Consider the following 21692-nt stretch of genomic DNA (forward strand, 5'->3'; position numbering starts at 1 on the left):
AGATATGGAATTTATATAACACCAGAATATAATTAGGTTTGGGCGTTTTTTTTAATCATGAAATAAAAACCATATTTGCTTTTTCCTTGTGCAAATTATTGCACTTCAGTGAGAAGAGTGAGCATTTAAAAATAATTCTATCTTGACCAGCCTTGGCTTATGCAACACACTCATTCTTTTTGTTAGGAAGAAGTCTAAAAATTAGGCTACACTAAGCCTTAGAAATATTTTGAGTTAATATTGTAATTGAATTATAGTCTGCTCATGGTAAGGGGTAGGTATAACTGCTGTAACACAGTGATGGAGAAGAAAGTTTAAACTTTTCTAAAAATGTGGCTACCCTATTTAATTTATTGTTAATGCCTGACAGAAAGTTTTGCTGTTTGTTTTGTTAGATCCAAGTATAATTTAAAGACTAAAATACCAATCTTGGGCTAGGGACGAGATGAATTTTTTTCAGATGATTATAGTATGGGCAAGAAAAATGCTTCCATCACTGGCACTTTTTTGCTACTTTTTCTGGCAAAGGATCATTCCTGATAGTCCGCTGTATGTTACACTGTTTGCAGTGGATGTCTGTAAAATCACTGTAAAGACCAGACAACCACAACAGTATCTCCAGCCTCCAGGTTTTTTCTGTTTGCTGGCTTCTCTTCGGCCTAGAAGCCATGGGGAGGCTGTGTGGATATTCTTTGCACTCCCAACATCTCATACTGATGATCAGATTGTTTTTCCACCTCTAGAAGCAAAAGCTTGAGCAAAGGGGTGGGAAAAGGACAATTTCCAGGTTGAGACATGAGTGAGCAGCTGATGTCTACTGATTCTTGCAGCACAGTATCTTCCACTCTCATTGACAGGTAATTGCTGGTTTATGGGCTTCATCTAAAGCTTTTAGTGAATGAAGAGTTTTATCCTGACTACTTTGGATCAGAACCTGGCCTCAGGGGTGTTTTCTTTTCCTCCTCCCTACATCATCCTGGACCTTGAGTCCAGAGGCTCACCATTTCTTTGGGAAACATTACTACAGTTACTCTTGGGTTTAGAGAAACATTTTGCAAATGGAAAATACCACTGGCTCATTGAGAAAGTGAAGCATGTCCATTTCTACTGTGGACCCCAAAACACGTCTTGTAAATAATCGAGGGTGGTGCTGTATAATCAGATTTCATTGAATCATAAGTTAGATGAAGGGCAAAGAAACCCGTCTGCTGAGAGCAGAGACTGACCATCTGCTGTTCTCATGGACAACAGTTACAGCCTGGAGTAAAATGAAGCAGGAGTTCAGGCAGTTTCCCAGAGAATCAGCTGCTGCTGCTGCTAGAAAATGCACCAAAGTGCTTGGCATCTGGTGCCTGAAGCTGCCAGAATTGTTTCAGTGTACTAATACCAATTGTTTTTGTTCTGCTATGCTACCAGAGTATTGTGACAATGGAGTAAAGGAAGCATGACAGCCACCAAAACATGCAAAGTCAAGAGTAAATGTAAAGACATTACCTGGCTGAATCCCAATCAAGTCCTGATGAAGTCTGGCATTGGGAGTAAAAGAGGAAAGTAGGTTTTGAGGCTTGTTTCCCTTGCTAGACAGAAGATGGACTTCACAGTTTTTGATCTACAAAAATGTACAAGGATATTATCACTTGTCATCCTGGGAACACCTGTAGGAGACAAGTTCTCTTTCCTATTCTAGTTTTGGTAGGATAGCCAAACAATTGCAGAGAAGAGAACATGTAGTCTGTTTCTGAAATAGTTAATTGATTTTTCTGATTCCTCTGATTACCAAAGAGTCCTGGGTGGTCATTTTAACTGCCTGAGGCATGGAGAGTCCTGCGGTTGTCTCTTCTGCTGTTCAATAACTGTATTTTGTACTGGCAAAATAGTAATTATCATTTAAATCAACACCTTTGTGGTTCTTCCAGGAAGGGACTTTAAAATTTCAAGAGAGTATTGATGCGATTTGTCTTTGATTTTTGTGGTAGGTGGATGGATGTAGGGTTACTGCAAAAAATAATAATGTAGAGAATGTGTAACAGTATTTCATGACTTCTATCATTATATGTTAAAGGAGTAAGTCACTATAAGTCTGCAAATTATCTTATAAAGCTTATTTACTCTTGAAAAAAAATTCAGATTGGTGAAATTTGTGAGAATTAGTACAAATAATTTGAAATACTATCAAACTTCAGTGTCCTGTTCTAGCCTTTTGAGAGGTTCACTGCAGATATATAAGGAAAAGGACACCCTGGACAGAGGTGGTCAAATGTGGAATCTCGGGCTGAAACTGTTCCAACAGTATGGGGAGTGTAGTTTAAACCCTCTCTTATCTCACCAGTGTCCATATGCATGCTGCCTCTCCACAGCAAGATGTTTGATTGATTCATAACAACTGATGGGCAGTTTAAAATTTCAAAGCTTTTAATTTCCTTGTTCCTGACAGATAAAGAGGGTGGGCATTTCCTGATAATGTGGTATACATTCAAAATATTTAAGTTCCCTATGGTGCTATTTGTGGCTAATTTACTTCCATTGCACATTAACGCTGCTGGCTCTATGCTGTGGGAGGAGTGTGTGGTGTAACATGCTGTGAAGAGAGGAAATGTTTCACAACAAGAGGTCCTTCTAGCTTTTCCTCTGTTTACATTACCACCTGGAAAGCAGAAAAGGTGGAGTAAATGACTGATGATCCAGATGGATTGCATGAACAGTCACATCTTTAGTCATGACACATTAAACTGGGCAAATTCACACTAGAGAACTGGTAGGATTGCACTTTAATTCCTGGAACTACGTATAATCTTATGTAGGAAAGTGTGTAGACATAAACAGGGCTTGAGTGCCTTCATGCTTTTGGCCAGCAGTGCCCCGTTAGAGGCTACTAAGCAGCCAGATTATTTGGGGGAAAGTCAGGGATACGCTAATGGGAGGGATAGGCTTGAGGACAAGCTCTATCAAAGAAGTTACAATCTGAGAATGCTAGATCAGTGGTTGTGCAAGTGACACAGAGTTTCAGAAACTCAGGATGGGACGACCACGTTCTTCACTTCTCGTGTTCACTTTTCTAATTCTTGCCTATGAAAGCAGACCAGTTCTCTCTTGTTCATGGGAGTTGGTGTGCTTTGATACACTACTCATTTGACTCATGCAGCACTTCTCAGCAGATCAAGCGTATCCTGATTTCTAAGTAAGGGTTGAAGATACAACAGCAGCTGAACTGTGCAGCACTTCTCTCAAATTATGGCTGAAGTTGTGTATTTCATGCTTAAAGTCCGCAGAGAGCAGCTGTGGGCTGCAGTGTGACATGGAGGGAACTCAGGTCTTGTATTCTGTGGTGTCGGGACAGAGCAGAGAGACACTCAGGCCCTGGGACTGGGACCTACAGAGAACATTGAAGTGTCTAATTCACACACTTCCATGATGTCCCAGAGCCTCTGTGACCCTGACAGCACATTCTTCTTCTTGGAGCTTTTTTCTTAACCTATGCTTAACCTGACCTTTGCTTAACCTACTGTTCAGTAGATTGATTGCACAAAGAGGGTCAGGCTGCTTAGGAAATTTTGCCTCCAAAGTATTTTGCTGATTTTGTTTTGTTTTGGGTTTTTTTTTTATAAAACCCTTTATAACTTTGCAGCCTGCTGAGTTGTCAACAAACTCCAGATAATTGTATCTTCCTTGACTTTACTGCATTTTTATTTCAATAAGAATGCCTATAGTGTTTAACATAGCATCAACATCTGTGGCAGTAGGTTTTTAGATTTCTTAGACTGATTCAATAGAGAGTATCTCACATAATAAAAAGTTGCTTTTAGGCACAACCTTCCTTTTGTCACTTCACCTTTTCTATTTCCTGAGATCTCAGAGATCGTCACAGGGTTACTTAGGCTCCACAGAGTATATTTTGAGAGCCTAATATGTAAGGTAGTGCACTGAAAACAATACTGCACAAATGATTTAATGAAGAAATTATATTCACTTGCTTGAAAATCATTGCAAATGGTGATTGCTGAAACAGGAATCAAAGCCCTCCCTTCTTGAGCCAGTTTCTGTGGAACTTAGTAGAAGTAGGAACCTTGATGTCCTCTCCTCAGCTTCTTTGTCCTCTCTTCTCATTTCTGATTCTCAAAGGCATGTAATAGAACTGCATTCTTCAATGAAAAGACACAAGTAAATGCTCCCACACCATCTTTCATACTTTTCTTAAGAATCATCCCTGCTAAATAGTCACATAATTCACAGGCTTAGGCTAAAGTCTGCTTATGGTGATATCAGAGTAACCTTTCATGACCAGTTTAGTACTGCAGGCCTATACAGTAAGTACAAGTCAAACATGGATCTGAATACCTGGAAACTATTGTGTTAACGCTCCAAATACTAGTTGAGACTTGCGTGTTGTACTCTGACCCTGTCAGGAGAAGTAAATTGATGTGTTGGGTTGAAGAGTGGATTTACCTCGCTTTATGCTTAATATCTGGACCAGTATTAAGGTAGTATTACTGTTGCTATTGAAGAGTTATGTCATGATGTTTTATTTCATACCAAACCAGGACCTCTTTGTGGCAGTTTTTGCATGCCATTACAGTTATATTTGTTACAGAGATTTCTCTAGTCAGACAATTGCACTGAGGATCTTTTCTCATCAAACATTTGTTTATAATTCTATTGAAAAATTATGTAGTCTAGGACAAATCCACCTAGGTTTCCTGCTTTTAATTTTGTTACAGTTGCACAGCAGAGCTGTTATAGCATGCTCACCTTTGTGCATCATTCCTTTGAAACAGAAACATCATAGGCTAATTTGTGGTAGAGAGGAGTGTGAATGAGTGTGCAAAGTTTGAAAGCAGGACAAGGGTTAGTGCAGTATGTCTGAGCACTGTTGATTGGTAGCTACAATTAAGAAAACAAAGAATCTTTGGATCCATGGTATACTCGACAATATAATATTATGAAGGCAGGTTTCATGGCCTTAAATGTTGCCTACAAATAATGAGGCTTTTTTATGACGTGGAATATAGACACAAGTTACTACATTTATCTTAGCAAATAACTCACTTTGTATTCAAATACCTATTGCAAACCAAGATCTAGATGATAAGGATGTTTTTATGGTTATCCGAATGTTACGTGGAGTTGGCACTGTACCAGTTTCTCAACATGTTGAAAAACTAAGAAAATGGTGAGGTCTTATTTTATCTCAGTGGATCCTTAGGATGCTGCTGCCCTGCATTTCATGTTTAATAGTATGAATTGCGTTCAAGGTTTTATTGATTTACCATTTCTTGAGGGGAAAAAATGTTTCAGACACACCTGGGCTGCTGTCCTGTTTCAAATAGGTGATTACAGCAAAAGAAGAAAAGATGAAATTTAGGCTTTCCTACTCCTTTTTTCACAGTGATGTTACATAATCAAACTTTCTCTACAGGCATGTGAAAAATAGAAAGCATTATAGCAAGGGAATTCCTAGTTGTGAGCAAACCTATCAACTTTCTCAGACTCCAGTGACTGAATGCATATTTCTGGTTCACAGACAATGTAGCATTGCTGTTCCTGTGAGTGGTGCCACCTACTACATGGCACAGCTATTCTGTGACCTTCTGTGCTTAGTCCAGCTGGTCACCGGATCACAGCTGAAGCTACTGAGTGAAATCCTGAAGGCTGGGGCTGCAGCTTAAAGTGAGGAAGATGGAGGCATTTTAATAGAACAACCCAGCTGGGGTCAGATGTGAGCCTTCACAAGTCTGTCTTGAGCATTGACTGGGTTGATTACAAAATCCTGACTATAAAGCTGAGAAATAAGGAACAAAGAAGCTGAAGAACTGGGAGTTTAATCCAGATAACCCAGACGCCAGCCTGACATTCTCACTCTTGGGCCATCTTTGCTTCTTGTTTTCCATTCCCTTAATGGCCTAAGCTCTTTTGTTCCCCTCCCTTTCTCCTTCCCACATAGATATTTCAACATATGTATATGTCTGTGTATGTGGAATATCAGCAAAGCTGATACTTTACTCCCTACAGAGTTTCTTGTGACCACTCTCTCATGTAACTAATCCATAGCAATGTATACTCCAAGAAGGAAAATTAAAAGGTTGGGAACCACTGACCTAACTTCTTAGTAAGCAATACAGCTGGCAATCAGATGTAACCCGAGCTCCTCGTTATTGGAGTTGCTGAGCTATTCATAGCAAAGTAAAATTGCTATGGGAATTGAGCTGGATTTATTTTGTTTGAATGCAAATTATCTCAGGTCAGACAGGCTCAGATCTTCTGCTCCCTGGAATTCATTTGCATCAGCTCTGCCAGGCTGAAGTTTTCATGAAGGATCTTCGCTGGGGAAAAGTGGGTATGGGAAGTGAACTGCCGCTGTCTAGAGCATTTGCTTTGGGGCTTTCATGCAGTCAGTGTAAGTCACTCTGAAGCCAAGACCTCTGAACAGAGTGAAGGGTCTACACTTCATCGGCTAGCTCTGTGTGGTGTCCAAGTGCATTGGATAAGTGTGTCTCTCTATTGGCTGCAACCTCAACAGTGTTTCATAAGGGAAAGGAAGTCTTTGAGGCTTGTCTGCCACTCTCACTCATGATATGAAATGTTCTTCTGAAAGGTCGAGCTGCCAAAGTCCCATCATCACAGGAAAAGCTGCATTTTCACAAAAAAAAAAAAAAACCAAAACACCCAAGGTTGATGCTAGTACACATGGCCATAAAGGGTAAAAATAACCATTAAAAACTCAGTTGAGAATGGTTCAAGAAATCAGAAAGAAAACACAAAAGCCCTTTGGCATTATTTTACAAAATCTTGAAATTTATAGCATTGTTTCCTGCAAGGCCTGAGTCATGACTTCTAATGTTTGGAGTTGTATGTCTGATAGGGAGGAATGTTCCTTATCAGAAACACTCAAGCAAGCATCTGTTAATGCTAAGTACCTACGGAAAAGAATTTCCAAGTACTGATTTTAGTTATCTATCATCAGTTGGATTTTTTTAAGCTGTTCATTTTCTATGTCACTGTGCCCTAATCTTACTGGTTTTGCCTTTATCACAACTAGAGGAGCAGAAGATTCATTAAGAAGGCATGCGGTTTCCCTAGAGTATTAGTACATCTGAATTCCATCCACATAAAATCGATTAGCTGTACACAAAGGAGGAGGAGAATCTTGCCAGAACATTCTCATTGCACCTAATTCATAGCAAACCACCCTTAGGGTAAAATTCTGCCCTGTCGAAAGGTCTGTTAAAGATCTAGGAGTCCTGAAGTCACATTTCAGAGATTTAAGAGGAACATAAATAGTGCTTTATTTTATGCTTTTACACAGAATGAGAGGACAGAGAGGGCTGCATTTTCTATGCTTCAAAATTTCCAAAGGATACACCTCCTCTCACACTTTAGTTCTCTCAAGCTGTGCGCTCAGTTACATGGGATGCTTGATTAGAGGACTAACTAAACTACCTTCTGAAGTCAGCTGTTCTGTTATTCTTGATGTACTGTAAGTAACTAATCAACTGTAAGACAGCACATGACAAATAGTGGGCTGCCCTTTTTCTTAGGAAAAGTGAAGCATAAATGCATTCATAAAACACTCCTGCTGTTTCCTGTTTGCTTTGTGATGGATTTCAGAACTGTCATAACTAATAAATGATCTAGATTTTATCTTACAGTTGCAGGGATTTGCTTAAACAGGCCATACCCAAGTGCTTGTACAGCTACCAAGCCTAAATTTGAGCTGTTGGTTTTAGCTAATTGCTTTATAGCAATTAGCAATTGCAGTATAGCAACCATTATAGCAAGTCAAAGAACCATACAGCTAGAATCATTAATGAAGTGTTCTTGAGTGCAACTTGGTAAACCTTTGGCACTTAAATATTATTAGTGTATAGTTAGTGTCATAAGATTGTAGTTTACATTAGTATTTTTCTTCTGTTCATTTATCATGCCTATTTCTGTTAAAAAAAAAAAAACCCCAACAAAAAAAACCCAAACAACTAAAAAGACCCCCCAAAAACCCCCAAAACATGAGAAATGAAGGAGCTCACGTACTGACAAGCAAGTATTTAATCTGTGGCAAAGCAATCAAATTTGTGTTAGTTCTAGAATATCTCATTACCCTGCAATAAATACCAATTTAATATATTTAAATACCAATGTGACTGGTTCAATTACCTTAAGTGGAGGAACAAATAAGAATATTTCCTTATTTGCCATATGTTGACAGAGGGCTGCATATAGATGTTTAAAACAAGTTCAGTCAACTGCAGAAATACAAAGGCACTATTCAGAGATAACACTGTCTTTGTTCATATAGGAATAATTAAAGACATGCAATTTTGTTACCTTGTTTTAATAATTGCTGAATGTTCTGCGTAACACTTCTTTTGAGCAGCCAAACAGAGCAGTCTTTCATGATTAACTCAGACTGGCAATTCAAACATCGTACTCTCCTCCTGTCAGATCTGCAGATAATAAAATGGTATATTGTGAAGAACTCTTCACATTTTGCATTTGCAAGAAATCTATATTATGTTAGAAAATGGAATAAATTGAATTATTCTTCTGAGTCACTGAGAATCTAAAGAAAAATGTGATCTCCTGTACAATGCTCAAGTCAGAGTAGGCAACCAGTGATTCTAATGCTTCCTTCACAACAAAAATATTTTTGTGTATATAAAGGCCATTAACTTCACCTAAACATTTGCTGTGATACAGAGCCAGATATTCCAATCTGTGCAAATCAGTAAAGATCTGCTTAGGTCATTCTCATCAGCCAAGGACCCAGTCCAATAAAACATTACATTTGTACTTCCCTGACTCTGGGGTAGCCATCAGTAACTGCCTATGTACAGACTAGATACTTTTCTGAAGGATGGGTGAAATTCTTTGGCAACATAAAAGCTAGGGTTTTAAAGTTTACTTAAATTCTCTCATTTAGCGTATTCACATGCCTTTGTGCTGCCTGGTTTGGGATATGATCAAAAATGAACATGCTCTGAGTTTTACTCGTGGGATTTCTGACTTTAATAATACATGTGTATTATTGGAAACCTCATGAGAGTCCATTCTCACTAGTTTCCCAGAACATTTTCTTTCCCAAATTGGTAAAAATGCCCTCTGGAAATGCTTGGAGAGACAATGTTCAGCTCAATGGGAGCTCCTGGGTGCTTAACACTCTTTGAAAGTAATTTATTTCACAGTCTGTGTATGCACTTAAGGTCCAGACTTTTCACCTCTTGTTGGAGAATTGTGGATCATGTCCATTGTCAGTGGGACTCAGAAAGCTTGTTGAATTTACCCAGTGCTTCATCTGTGTGAAGTGCCCTTCTGAGGGGGACAGAAACAGCATATGGAGGCAAAATATGCCTCAGATCTGTTAGCTGCTGCTGTCTCCTTCACAGTTACTCCTCAGAAAAGGGGCTGTAGGTTGTAACAGAGAGGGAATGAACTTCTTTAATTGCCATGATTTACTGCCATTGGTTTGACTGTTTGCTCAGGATGCTTCCCAAGGGTAAAGATATCTTTCACCTCAGCAACACTTTCTGCAGTTCTGCTCCTTCTTTCTGTTTTGCCATATATGTTCCTTGTCATTTTTTCTACCTAACTTCACATCTTAATTTGCTCATTTTAATTATATTTTCCAGAGCATTGACATTTTGACCCTAACCTGAGAGGTGCTCAATAATCCATCTCTCAAAAAGGCAGTTAGCGATACCAGGTATCTACAATTCCAGGTCAGGCTGTACTATACCGCTGGCTATAATTCTTGGAAGTAGTTTTGCTTAGGTCTGTAGTAAGGTTATAGTCTTACATGTTTTTCAGACTACCAGCTTAACCTATCCCAAGAAGTGAGTCTACTTCATTACACATTCTCTAAAGAAGCAATGATTTATTTAGACTGCTTACATGATGCTGGATTGCTTTGAACAGCTTTGTACTAGTATTGATTGAATATCCTTGCTTTGGAGGAAAGAGGAATCCATAAGATGAATGTTGGCAAACTTAACATAACTTTATTTTTCCTGGGATTCCTTGGCATGTGTGAAAAAACTCTATCTTTACCCTATTTTCAAGGCTTGACCCAAATCCCATTCTAAACAGCTGGCACTTTTCCTGCTGTCTTGACAAGATTTTGTATCAGCTTGCTGGTGTACGCACAGGGGCTGCCATATCCACACAGGTTTTTCTTGAGCGTGCATTTGAAATGGATCTGAAATCACTGTCACTATTCCCCAAGCTCCTGGGCATGAACTAGGTGTTGCAAAATACCACGTAGACATATGTTATGCTGTGCTTGAGCTTGTAGGCCTACAAGGATGCTGGAGAGGGACTCTTCATCAGAGACTGTAGCGACAGGACAAGGGGTGGCAGGTTTCAAGTTAAACAGGGGAAGTTCAGGTTAGATCTAAGGAAGAAGTCCTTTACTGTGAGGGTGGTGAGGCACTGGAACAGGTTGCCCAAAGAAGCAATAAATGCTTCATCCCTGGCAGTGTTCAAGGCCAGGTTGGACAGAGCCTTCGGCGACCTGGTCTAGTGTGAGGCGTCTCTGTCAATGGCAGGAGGGTTGGACCTAGATGATCTTAAGGTCCTTTCCAACCCAAACCATTCTATGATTGTGTGCCAGCAGCTGCCTTGGAGCCTGTGCAGAAAGAAAGGAGGGCTGATCACAAACAAGAAGATAATTTCTGTACTTCCTGAAGGGACTACCATTATGTGCTTGTACGACCTGAGGGAAGGGCCTTATGTCCCCATCAGTCTGTGGTGGAATCTGAGGAGAAATACTGGAGTTACACGGAGACCTCTCCCTTCTTCTAACACATGGTGCAGTATGTGGGTATTTGAAAACTGACATCTGCTCAATTCTAGAAGCCAGTCTGGTCCTGAAGGCAACTTCTGGCTTTTGGCTTAAACCATGACAGTCAGGTAGCTCTAAGTTGTGTGAATGTTCTCTGAATCTCCATCATACCCTCTTTCTGCTTCTAAGATGCTCATTATTCCAGTATGGGAAATGGTCTGGCAGACAAAAACTGCAAGTGTCATGTCTGAGCTAGGGGAGTCTCTGCTCCAGCAAGGGAGTTCTTTGGTGACAGAGATAGGTCTTTTGTGTTTCCTTTGTTGGTGCCAAAGCGCCAGAGACTTAGAAGTACATCAGGGCAGAAAATAAGAGTTTGTCTTTGATTAAAATGAGCTGTGGCTGAGATAATTTCATGAGTTTTCACTGCAAAGTGAATGAGAAAAGACTCCAATATGCTGTGACATGAGACAGTCCCAACAATATTGTGATGTGAATACTAGATATATAGGCATCTTTGACCTCAGATAATTTTAAATAACCAGCAACCATAGTTCTTAGGTCATCTGTTCTTATTCTTTTATTTTGAGGGAGTTCTTAATTTATGTTTTTATTTGTTTTAAGCAGAACTAAAACCTGTACTTTATGTCACTGTACTTTACGTGCTGTACCTCTTGTTAAGTGGTTGAATCGATGATTTGTGGGTTTTAGGAGCTGGACAGTTGCGAAATAACACAACAGAAGTCTTGGATCAATGTCCACTGAAGTCTCTGGAAAGCTTTATGCCAATTTCAGTTGGCCTTTTGTCAAGTCTTTTAAAACTTTGCATGAATATTTGGCACGATTGTAATGGGTGTGAAAAGACATTTAACTTTTCCGTTTGAGAGATTTTTCATCTTGAGTACATGCATACCCATCTAATTGTGTAGGCTTAATTGATTTCTTTGGCTGTTTTAGCTGCTCTCCATTAAGACACAGTGGTTTTTTAACCCTTAATTTTATATATATACTTGTAACACTGAATAAAGCATTCTGGATATAAGTAGTGTTCCTTAGACAACACGTGCAAACTTTTTAGTACTTTATTTAGTTAAGATACCCTCATCTTTGAACAAACTGTAACTTAACTCTGCATCGGTCAGTATTAATAATTATTATTAGTTATGTTTAGAAGAGACATTGCAGTTCGCTTTTATGTTTTGATTCTCAGTTTCACTTCATTATGCTTCTTACCTCATTATTTGAATCTGGTTTATGAAACTCCCATAACTTTAATGTGCATATGGCCAAGCTGTTCCCTCTAATTTAATTAGTATGCAATAAAAATGCCTTGTATGCAAAGAACCCAAACCCATGAGACTCTTCTAGTTCAGAGCAAGGGTTTGTCTGCTATTTCAAAACTTATCTTTATTCAACTGTAGGCAAGAAACATAAGTTCTGAAAATCCTTCACTCACTGTCACTGCTGTGTTATTATAGAGGGTCTGTTTTTTGGAGATGCTGAAGCCTCAAAACGCATTAGGTTTACAGGCTGATGAGCTGCCAAAGGCTTCACTCAGAGTCTAAGGACACAGGGGGAGACAAATGGGAACAGCCTTTGTGCTGTTCCAGGAAGAGGCCAATGAGACCTGTTAGAAACAGAAATGTTAGTGTGACTCAAAACTGTTCCATGTGGAATATTTACCTGGTTTCTTATAGCTAAAATAAATTTTCAGTGGTTTCAAAAATTGTTATTTTTCATTTATAATCTAACTTCAATTGAAAAAATAATGAAGCAGATATTTTATTATCATTTCTCATGTCCAAATTCCATTTTGAGGTTCTTCTTCCTTTTGAAACACACCAAGAAAATAGAACAAGTGCCTTACCTTGGTAATAACATCCTGATACTGAGGAATTTCACAAAGAGATATTGGATCTGAAAATTCCTTTAACCCAGAGTTAAACAAACATTTCATAACAAATAGCAAGTTGGAGGAATGTTGCCTTCTCATCTCTTCACAACTTTTCTGCAAACAAACTGCAAGTTCCTCTAATTTATTGATTCAGAATTATTTACTAACCACACAGATCAACGTATGTCTTGCTGTTTACTTTCCAAGGGCATGGAATATCCCTTACAGAATGCAAATGTGTGTTGTGAGGGAAAAACAAGACAACAGCAAATTCCAACTGAGCAACCTCTTGGGTTTTCCTTCCCACCATATTCTCACAATTAGTGCTATTATTAGTGATAGCCACAGTGGGAGAGAGAGGGAATAGACAGGAGACCCTGGTCTTTTTCATGCTGTGTTGTCTAGACTTATAAGAATGTTAGATTTTGTCATCCTGCTTCCTCTCATGGTGTTTTAATTGCAGAGAATCTGAAATAAAAATGGAGTTTTGACCTACCTGACCCTCTTCTTGTTGAGTCCCAAACCCATCAAAGTTAATGGAAAGATATCATTGAATTCCAATTCAAGGAAAATCACATGTATACTTCAAGCTATGCTGGCAATAGGAAACCTAATGTATAAATTTCCATGACAGTTTTGACAGTATTTGTTCATCTACTGAAGTATTTGAGCTGGATAAACATATTGCATCTAACTCACAATTATGTTTCATGTATTTGTAGAAAACATTCCCAGAAACACCACCAGTCCCCCTTTTTTTCTTTTTCCTTTAACACTTACGTTGCCCAGTAGTACTGAGTAGCCACAATCTGGCTTTTCAGAACCTGGAATTCCTTGGCAGTGTAGTTAGAGAAAATTACTCAGTGCCAGTATCCTGCCTCTGGGCTCTGGTGTTTCTCAGCTGACGTAGCTTCCAGCCAACATGACCACAGCCGTAGGCCACTTTGCTTTACCTAAGGCTGCGAGTCAAGAACCTGCAAGAAAACTATCTGTCAGTTATTGCCCAGCTGCCCCCTTTGCAGCAATCTGGAGGACTGCGTCTCTGTCAGAACCACGTCAGCATTCTCAGCATTACTTTGGAATTACCCTAGAGATTATTTTAACGTGAATCCTTGAAACCATCCCTTACCTAGAAGAAATGGAAAATGGTCTGTGATTGAATGAGTGTCCAGATTGCTCTGTGGCACTTACCCTTTCTTCTTGACAACTTCATAAAATTAGATGTTATCAAAAAGAAGGTATCTTTCGTTCACACAACATTTTTCAATTTGGAGGATGTGTCTCATGTAAAACCCAAAGGAAAGAAGTCTTACTGGAGATATAGGGTCATTTCTGCTGGAAAAAAAAAAAAAAGAATACATTTGTAAGGCACCCAGTTAGCTGCAGCCTATGTAAAGACAATACACATGTAGTGCAGGGCCCAGAATTCACTTTGTGTGTGTGTGTGTCCCACATTCTTAAACCTCGCTTACAATGTTAAATATAGAAGTTACATTGGGGCTGAAACTTCGTGTACATCAGGGGCAGTTTCTTACAGGAAAATGTAGAAAAGCCTTTGTTCCATATGGTTTGAATCATTTACAGAATGAATCCTACAGGAATAATTTTAGATGTGGAAACCTTTAAAATGGGGAAATAAGAACCAGATTCACTACATTTCTTTTTTCCAGCTGAAAAAAACAAAAATCATTTAGCAGTGCCCAATTATCAGTGCACTCTAGTACATAAAGATTGCCCCTCAGAACCACTTTTAAATTGTGTGATGACACGCATCATAAGGATTAAAATATTAGTCTTCTTCCCTACAGGAAAGTACTTTGTCATGACTGAATGTGATCTGACATTTGAAATATGCCAACTTATTGCAGTGAGCAGGCAAGTTTAAATTCTTGTCAGTTATTTAAAGCCTGCCTCTTATTGACAGAGGCAATTTTAACCTTAATTTAGAATATTAAGTAGATACAAGATGAGATACGAAATTATGGATTTGGGGTGAAGAAAGAGAGGGGTCAAATTGTTAATCAGAATATCGTCTCTGTTTGTTTTCATATTATTTTTCAGGAGGCAGTCAGACCCTCCCAGTTCGTAATATGGGATGTCTTGACAAAGTTAAGGTAGCAGTATGATTTTATGGGTGCTATTATTAGGCCCTTGGGAAGTATGCTTATACTGGGGAGTACTGCAAAGTTACGTTTGATTTGGAAAGACAGAAGTGGATTTCCGTGAAAAGGGCAGAGCGTTTGACCATAGACTGTTGAGGACCTGTATATCTCTGATAAATCTTTTCTGCTGGAATAGACTTTAAATCAATTTTAGCATTTGTTTAGTGAACAGTGAAAGCTGTGAAGCTTTATATAAAACTTTCTATTTTTACTTGCTTTTCATTTGCTTTGGAGTTTTCCTTATAGGAAACAGTTCTGAAAATGCAGAAAATTCCACATATTCTATAGGAGTACAATGCTTACATTAGGCATTCAAACTGCTCTCCTTCTGATACCCTTGGTGTTCTGGTTCTAGGAGGCTAGGCTAAAGGAAAGCATCCATTTCAGAAGGGAATAGTTCATACATGTCCAATATGTGCATTTTCAAAGAATGCTTTTTGAGGAGGGAGGTGGAATCATGACCTGGGAGGACTTAAGATGTCAGATAGGATGGTTTGCAATTGACATTTGTCTGCAAATATTTTTCTGAAGCATAAGAGATAATGTAGGCCTCGTGGGATGTCAATTTTGGCAGGAGGGTGTTGGCACGTGGTAAAGTCTCACTGATCCAAAACAAAAATCTGTATCTAGTATTACATATATAATGTAATAGAATTACCTGATGAAACTTCTTGGTCTTTGACTTGGTAAAGAGAAGTGTTTATTACAACATATTTTACAAAACCAATAAATGAAATAAAATCATAACTGATTAATGAGCTGCATGGAAATACTTCCTCAGTGCCACCCACATTTCCCTGGCCCTGATCCTGGAAACACTTCATCACATATACAGTTTTATGCACAGATACTATGTGAAAACTGCAGTGTAGTTTTCCCATACTTACTTCTGTCTTTCAGGGACAAGGAGGAAAACAATCGGATATTTACTTTCACTGATCAGTTTTCTCTTGTAGGAGGACATAAATTTTAAACTGCATTTATGATGATTAAATTGTGGGGAGTTGATTACTGAATGAGAGTACTAAAATGTTCAGATGCTTCGACTTTGTGCTGCTATACTATGGTGTGCTTATGTTTCTACTTATAGTAACCTGAAGTGTGGGATTCCTGTCTGGTAATACCTTGTTCTGAAAAACACCTGAGCCTTAGTTCAAATATTTTGTTTTACTAATGTATGCATTTATTTGAAGTTGCGTTTTCCAAAAGCATTTTCTTTTTATGTGAGGTTGTAGACCTTTATACAATCACGCTTACAAACAAATCTATACTCTGAAGAATGGATTGATATTGCATATGAAATTAGTCATGGTACTGTGTGAAGGTGTTCTGCTGCCAGCCCCACAAATCTTGTTTTCTATGTTATCAAATGTGAAGCCTGGTCATCTCCAAAGAGAAACAATGCATGCATTAATCAGGAAGACTATCTAGATTGTACCTTGAGTAAATCTAATTTGGGGTGCACATTTCAATCTGTCTAGGCTTTAAAGGGAGATCTCTTTAAAAGCTAGCATGTTCCAGCTGTGAACTTTGACAGTCTTTTCTCTAATTCATGGCAGTGTTTCTTTTTTTAGTCAGGTTTGATAAGGACACGGAAGATTGAGTTCCTTATATCTCCATTACCTCAGCAGCTAGCACAGGAGCACAACTACACATCACCTGCTGGACACCATCCTCATGTATTATATAAACGAACTGCAGAAGAGAAGGTTCACCGGTACACAGTAGAGTCCAATTCAAAATTATTTTCTTTTGGTCATCACAGAATGCTCACTTCCCACAAGCATCATGCTCAAGCCAATGGTTACCACCGTGGAAGGTTTCAAAAGCAACATTTTTGTGGACGTCGCAAGAAATGTATGTAAGGAAACTTTCTCTCCTTGTTTGAGATAGTGGTTCTCAGAGACTGTGTAGTGTGGTTCACAGTCACCTTTGTGATGGAGACATAATAATCTTACATTATACATTTCTAAAATTAAATAGATATGAAAAACTTGATTGTTTCTTTCAACTGATGTCATAATCTGTTTTATTAAGCCATCAGAATCGCTGTTTATTTTTCTTATTCTCTACCTATAATAAGAGATCCCTTTTCTGACTTATCTGAACCAACACAGTTTTCAGTAAGCAGTTCTGCACAGTGATGAATGCCAAGTCCCTAAGCTGATGCTTTCTGTTAGTTTGGGGATATATAACTGATTAGGCTTGAAGGCGGAGAAAAAGTCTCCCAAATCATTAATTTCTGAGAGAACAGAGAAGTCTTTTAGAACTCACCATCTGATAATAAAATTTTCAGCAACTGAGATCTTCAAAAAGAACCTCCCATGTAAATTGTTTAAATAAGAGTTAGGAGCCACCTCTTTAAAAACATATTGGAATATTGTCCTGCCAAGGTCTATTCTGAGTCCTTCATTAGGCCCTCAAATTGCAGAACACTTTAGAGCCCCCTTGGAGCCTATATCTGTACTTATAGCATTCAGTTGATTCTTTTTGAAAGCTGATCTACTTCTGAGCTGAGTTTCTTAATGAGGGTCTCCAGGACTGCACACAGCATTGAAAACATTGTCTCTGTCCAGTTATATTCTTACAACTTCCTACTTGAGCAGGTTCCTTTTCCAAAAGGCATGTAGGGAACAAAGAGAAAACCAACAGAAGGGAAGGAATAAGAAAGGAGGTGTTGACTGAGACTGAAGCCTATCTGAGGCCTGAAAAATGCTTATTAAGAATTGACTGCTTCTTCAAAAATCCTTCTTCCTAGATTTGGGAGCTAGACCTCAAATGCCAGATGCACAAGCCTATGATGCAACCTGTAAACATTTGCATTCTGATGCAGATCAGAACTACCTCATCGCATACTCTCTTTCCCTCCTGTTGTGTTTTCCTGCTGCCTCTGTTTTCCTGGTGCTAAGTTAGCTCATCTGCTCTATATTGTTTTATCTTATTTACATGTCCACTGTGCTCTTGTGCCTTATTTACTGTACCCTCTGTGACTGCTTGTCCAAATTCAGAATTATTCATTAGTCCTTTTGAGCTTTTGCACAGTGCTTATCCCTATGATAAATGAATGCATTTTGAACACCATGTCTTCATAGCCTCCTGGGATGTGAGATGATACTGTCATTATTCCTGTCTTATAAATGGGACTTACAGACACAGGAAAGGTCAAAAGTAACCACTGCTTTTGGGTACCAAATTGATAAACTGAGATTTTTCTTGAAAATACTCATAAGAATATATGCTCCTGTAATTGTATGTTTATCTATATATTCAATAATTTCAGTTGCAGCTATGAGTTCTTAGCTGCATGTTCAATCTGGGTTTATGTGAAATGAAGAACGTGCAATTAGCATCCAACCATGATGAGTTTAGTATAAATGATTCATGTATCATTGCTTAGGAACTTGGTGTCACATTCACTGTTAGGGTCTGATTAAGCAAGATTACATTTAAATACCTTAATCGCGAAACCTTTTCACAGCCGGCAGTCTTTTACAAAGATAGGAGGAGTTCTAAAAAATACCAACCTATTTCCATACCCAGCCTTGGTTAACCTACAGAACAAGTTGATATCATGTTCACAGAATGAATGCCATCCTAAATAAAATCACATGTGATTGTTTAATGGAATAGGGGCAGAGGTAGGATGGGGAAGAAAATGTATTACTCCAGTAAAGGCAACATCCCTTCCATGAGTATTTGGGACTTTCTTTTAATAATTTAAGTGGGTTTAGATCATGAGAATTAACTGGACTGTAGTTAGTGAATGATGCTTGAAACATTACTGCCGTTCAAGTTTTATCAGTAGCTGTGAAGTTAACTTTAAGAGCAAGATCCCACTGCTCATGGATTTATGAGTGAGACACCTTGAAATTGTATTGCCTTCAGAATAGCACATGGAAACTGATGTGCCTTGAACTGAATGCTTCTCTCTTGGGTGAGGCATGTCTTTGTGTCTTGACGTGCTTCCAGTAGAGAAAAGTTCTTTGATAGTTGTTTCTAATGAGTGGTGCGTTTTAAAATCTTACTAGCACAGTCACCTGCAATCTTAAATACAGTTTAGAGTGACGTAGTTCTTGAAAGCAGACCACTGTTGTGCATTCTGTGGTATTCTTGATTTCCCAGTTAATCATGGAAGGAAGTAGCGTCTGTTTCAGCTCTGTTGTTGGAATAACTTTCAGATGAGACACAGACAGGATTTTTTTTTTGATTACCTGAGGCTCCCTCACTTGTGTCATGTTACGTTCTGTGTCAGAAAAAAATCCTATTGTTATCCGAATAGTATGTTAACTATGGCCTTGGAGTTAATTCTTGATGCAAACAAAAGCAGTACAGATTTATGCAAAAGAAGCTATGAATAACAGGAACATTATAAGATGTAGGACATAGTTCCCATTTTCTGGATCTCTGAAGAAATGGAGTAGTAACCATCCTCTAATTGTGCCATTGACCATGCTGAACAAACAGAGATGGAAAAAGTGTACTCTGGCATTGGGGGGTGTGGGCTGGATGCACATATCCTGTTAAGCCCTCCTAGCTGTTGCCTGACATTTCCCTATACTAACCAAATATGTTCCTAGCAGGAATAATCTCAGTGGCAAATTCACATAGAAGGTTAATGTCAATCACATTAGCAATAGCAGGCTGGCAGGAATCTTACTTGTGGTGTGTCTCTGCTTTCTGTACTGACAGTGGACAGTTGTTATGGAAAGGACTTTTTACCAACTGCTATGCAAGTAGCACATGCCAAATACCTCAGGAAGTTATCAGAAGGACAGGAAAAATGTAGATATTCTGTTAAAAAAATCCGTGTGTGTTTTTTGCCACAGATGCTACCATTTTATTAGGTTAATTCCTTATTTTAAACTGCTTATTTCATACAAATGTGATTCTTTCATTTCCTTCTCTCACTGTAGCCATCTTTCCCTCAGGAATGAATCAGATCTTTTTTAATAAATATACAAGAACTTAGCCATAAGTATGAAATCACATGCTGTAAAAATAATCTAAGGCTGTAAACCAGTGATACTTCATTTTCTGATGAAACTGTTCATGGGTGACCTGAATCCTTTCCAAACCTGAGTTTTATTTCCTTTTAGATGCACCTAAGCCACCCACAGAAGAGACATACATTCGCTCAGATGAATATGGGGCTTCTGCAAGGTTCAGAAGATCACCGGCTAAAATTCAGAAAAATGGAAGTCTAAACGTTGAAACCCTTGTTGTGGCAGATAAAAAAATGTTGGAGAAACATGGCAAAGAAAATGTAACAACGTACATCTTAACAGTTATGAATATGGTAAGATGTGGTGCTACTGAGGTATGTTTTCCTTGTGGAGTATTGCTATCTCAGAGTAGGATCTTCCATTAGACAAATAATGATACCAAAACGAGCAGGGACACTTTACACAGGTCTTTCTTCAGGTCTCATCTAATATATCACTTATGTCAAAAGGCTCTTTAAAAATATATCCCTATATTATCCCAGCTCTGGCAACAATACCTTAGGGTTAAAAAAAAGAAAATAAAAATATTTAAAATGTTAAATTTGAAAATATTTCTTGTGTAATACAAAAAAGGCAGAAATCAAAACTTTCGTTTAGTATCATGAAGCTTAGTTTGTTTTGTCTGATATCTCCCTTTGAAACAAACAATTATTTGAGAAAGGACAAATTTATTTTGAGAAAAATAAGATAATTCAACTACAAATATGTTTTCCTTTGTAGCTTTGCTGTTTAGTTTTGTACTACAAAACTTGAACTTGAAACTTGATTACACTTGCTCCAGAAGACCAGGGACAGAACAATGCCCATTGAAGTCAATAAAAGGTTTTCATTTTCTTGAATAAATGTAGTGATTTGGGGCATAATTCTGCTGGGGTATGCTCTTTTGGATGAATCCTACAAGGTGTAGAATTCCATTTATTTGTATTGAAAATTGAAGCCCAGTGCAATAACTCAGCACTCAAATTCAATATGTTTAGTCTATTAAAAATATATATACATGTATATTATATTTCCTTTTCAATAACTGTTGCAGGTCTCTAGTCTGTTTAAAGATGGAACAATTGGAAGTGATATAAACATTATTGTTGTGAGCCTTCTTCTTTTGGAACAAGAGCCTGTAAGTTGTGTCAGAGTTTTTGTGTTGTATACTTTGTTTGGTACTGTTCACAGGGAGCACCAGAGGCTCCCACATAATGTACATAAGCTTTCGTGAGAGGTTTCTGAAGACATGAAGCATGAACAGATTAAAATCACAAAAGCTTCCAGAATCACACTTTCTGCATTTCACTGCTTCTCAGTTTTTGATGCTAAAGTCTTCATATAAGTGTTCTTTAGAAACATTGAAATGCTTCCAGAAAGGTATAATTTAACAATTTCCAGCATTTTCTTGAAGTGAAATGGCTGGAATGAGAAATCTACTTAAGCAGTATTTAAATAAATAAAAAGACTTCAAACTGGGCTTTCCAGAATGTGATGACCAGAAGGGGGAAGGAGTTGAAAGCCTCAAACTGAAGATAGAATGTGACAGAATGTGGGAGGCAGGCAAAAGAAGACAAAAGCTCTTTTAATGAAAAGAAATTTGTGGTGGGATAATACTTTTCCTCCACAGAAATCTCCAAACGTTTTAATCACAAGATTGAAAATGGTTTAGTGTTCAGTTTTATCAGGAATCAAATATATATGTACACTGTAATTCCAACCACTGGTTTTGAAAATATCTATGTGTCTGGGCAGAGGTGCAGTTTTATTTTACTATTGCAGTAGATTCCCTCATCAACTGAATTAGTCATCACAGTCAACATGGGAAAGCATAAGTTTGTGTAGAACAAATATGAAAAAGTAATTCCCTTTCTCTAACGAACTCTTAC

At 38.2% G+C, this 21692-nt stretch overlaps 1 protein-coding gene across 4 annotated transcripts in view; it reads left to right on the forward strand.

The window, feature by feature from the left end:
• Positions 1-21692, forward strand: part of ADAMTS18 (ADAM metallopeptidase with thrombospondin type 1 motif 18) — a 75604-nt gene that overhangs the window by 11491 nt on the left and 42421 nt on the right. For 3 of the 4 annotated variants that reach the window (XM_030470256.1, XM_030470259.1, XM_030470257.1), the window contains exons 4-6: positions 16396-16678; positions 19918-20117; positions 20858-20941. In XM_030470256.1, the coding sequence (XP_030326116.1) occupies positions 16396-16678; positions 19918-20117; positions 20858-20941 (567 nt within the window). Of the gene's footprint in view, positions 1-16395; positions 16683-19917; positions 20118-20857; positions 20942-21692 lie in introns of those variants that run through there. The other variant, XM_030470258.1, reaches the window with a different exon arrangement.

The sequence above is a fragment of the Strigops habroptila genome, chromosome Z (genome assembly GCF_004027225.2).
Source record: "Strigops habroptila isolate Jane chromosome Z, bStrHab1.2.pri, whole genome shotgun sequence".
Classification (NCBI taxonomy): Eukaryota; Metazoa; Chordata; class Aves; order Psittaciformes; family Psittacidae; genus Strigops; species Strigops habroptila.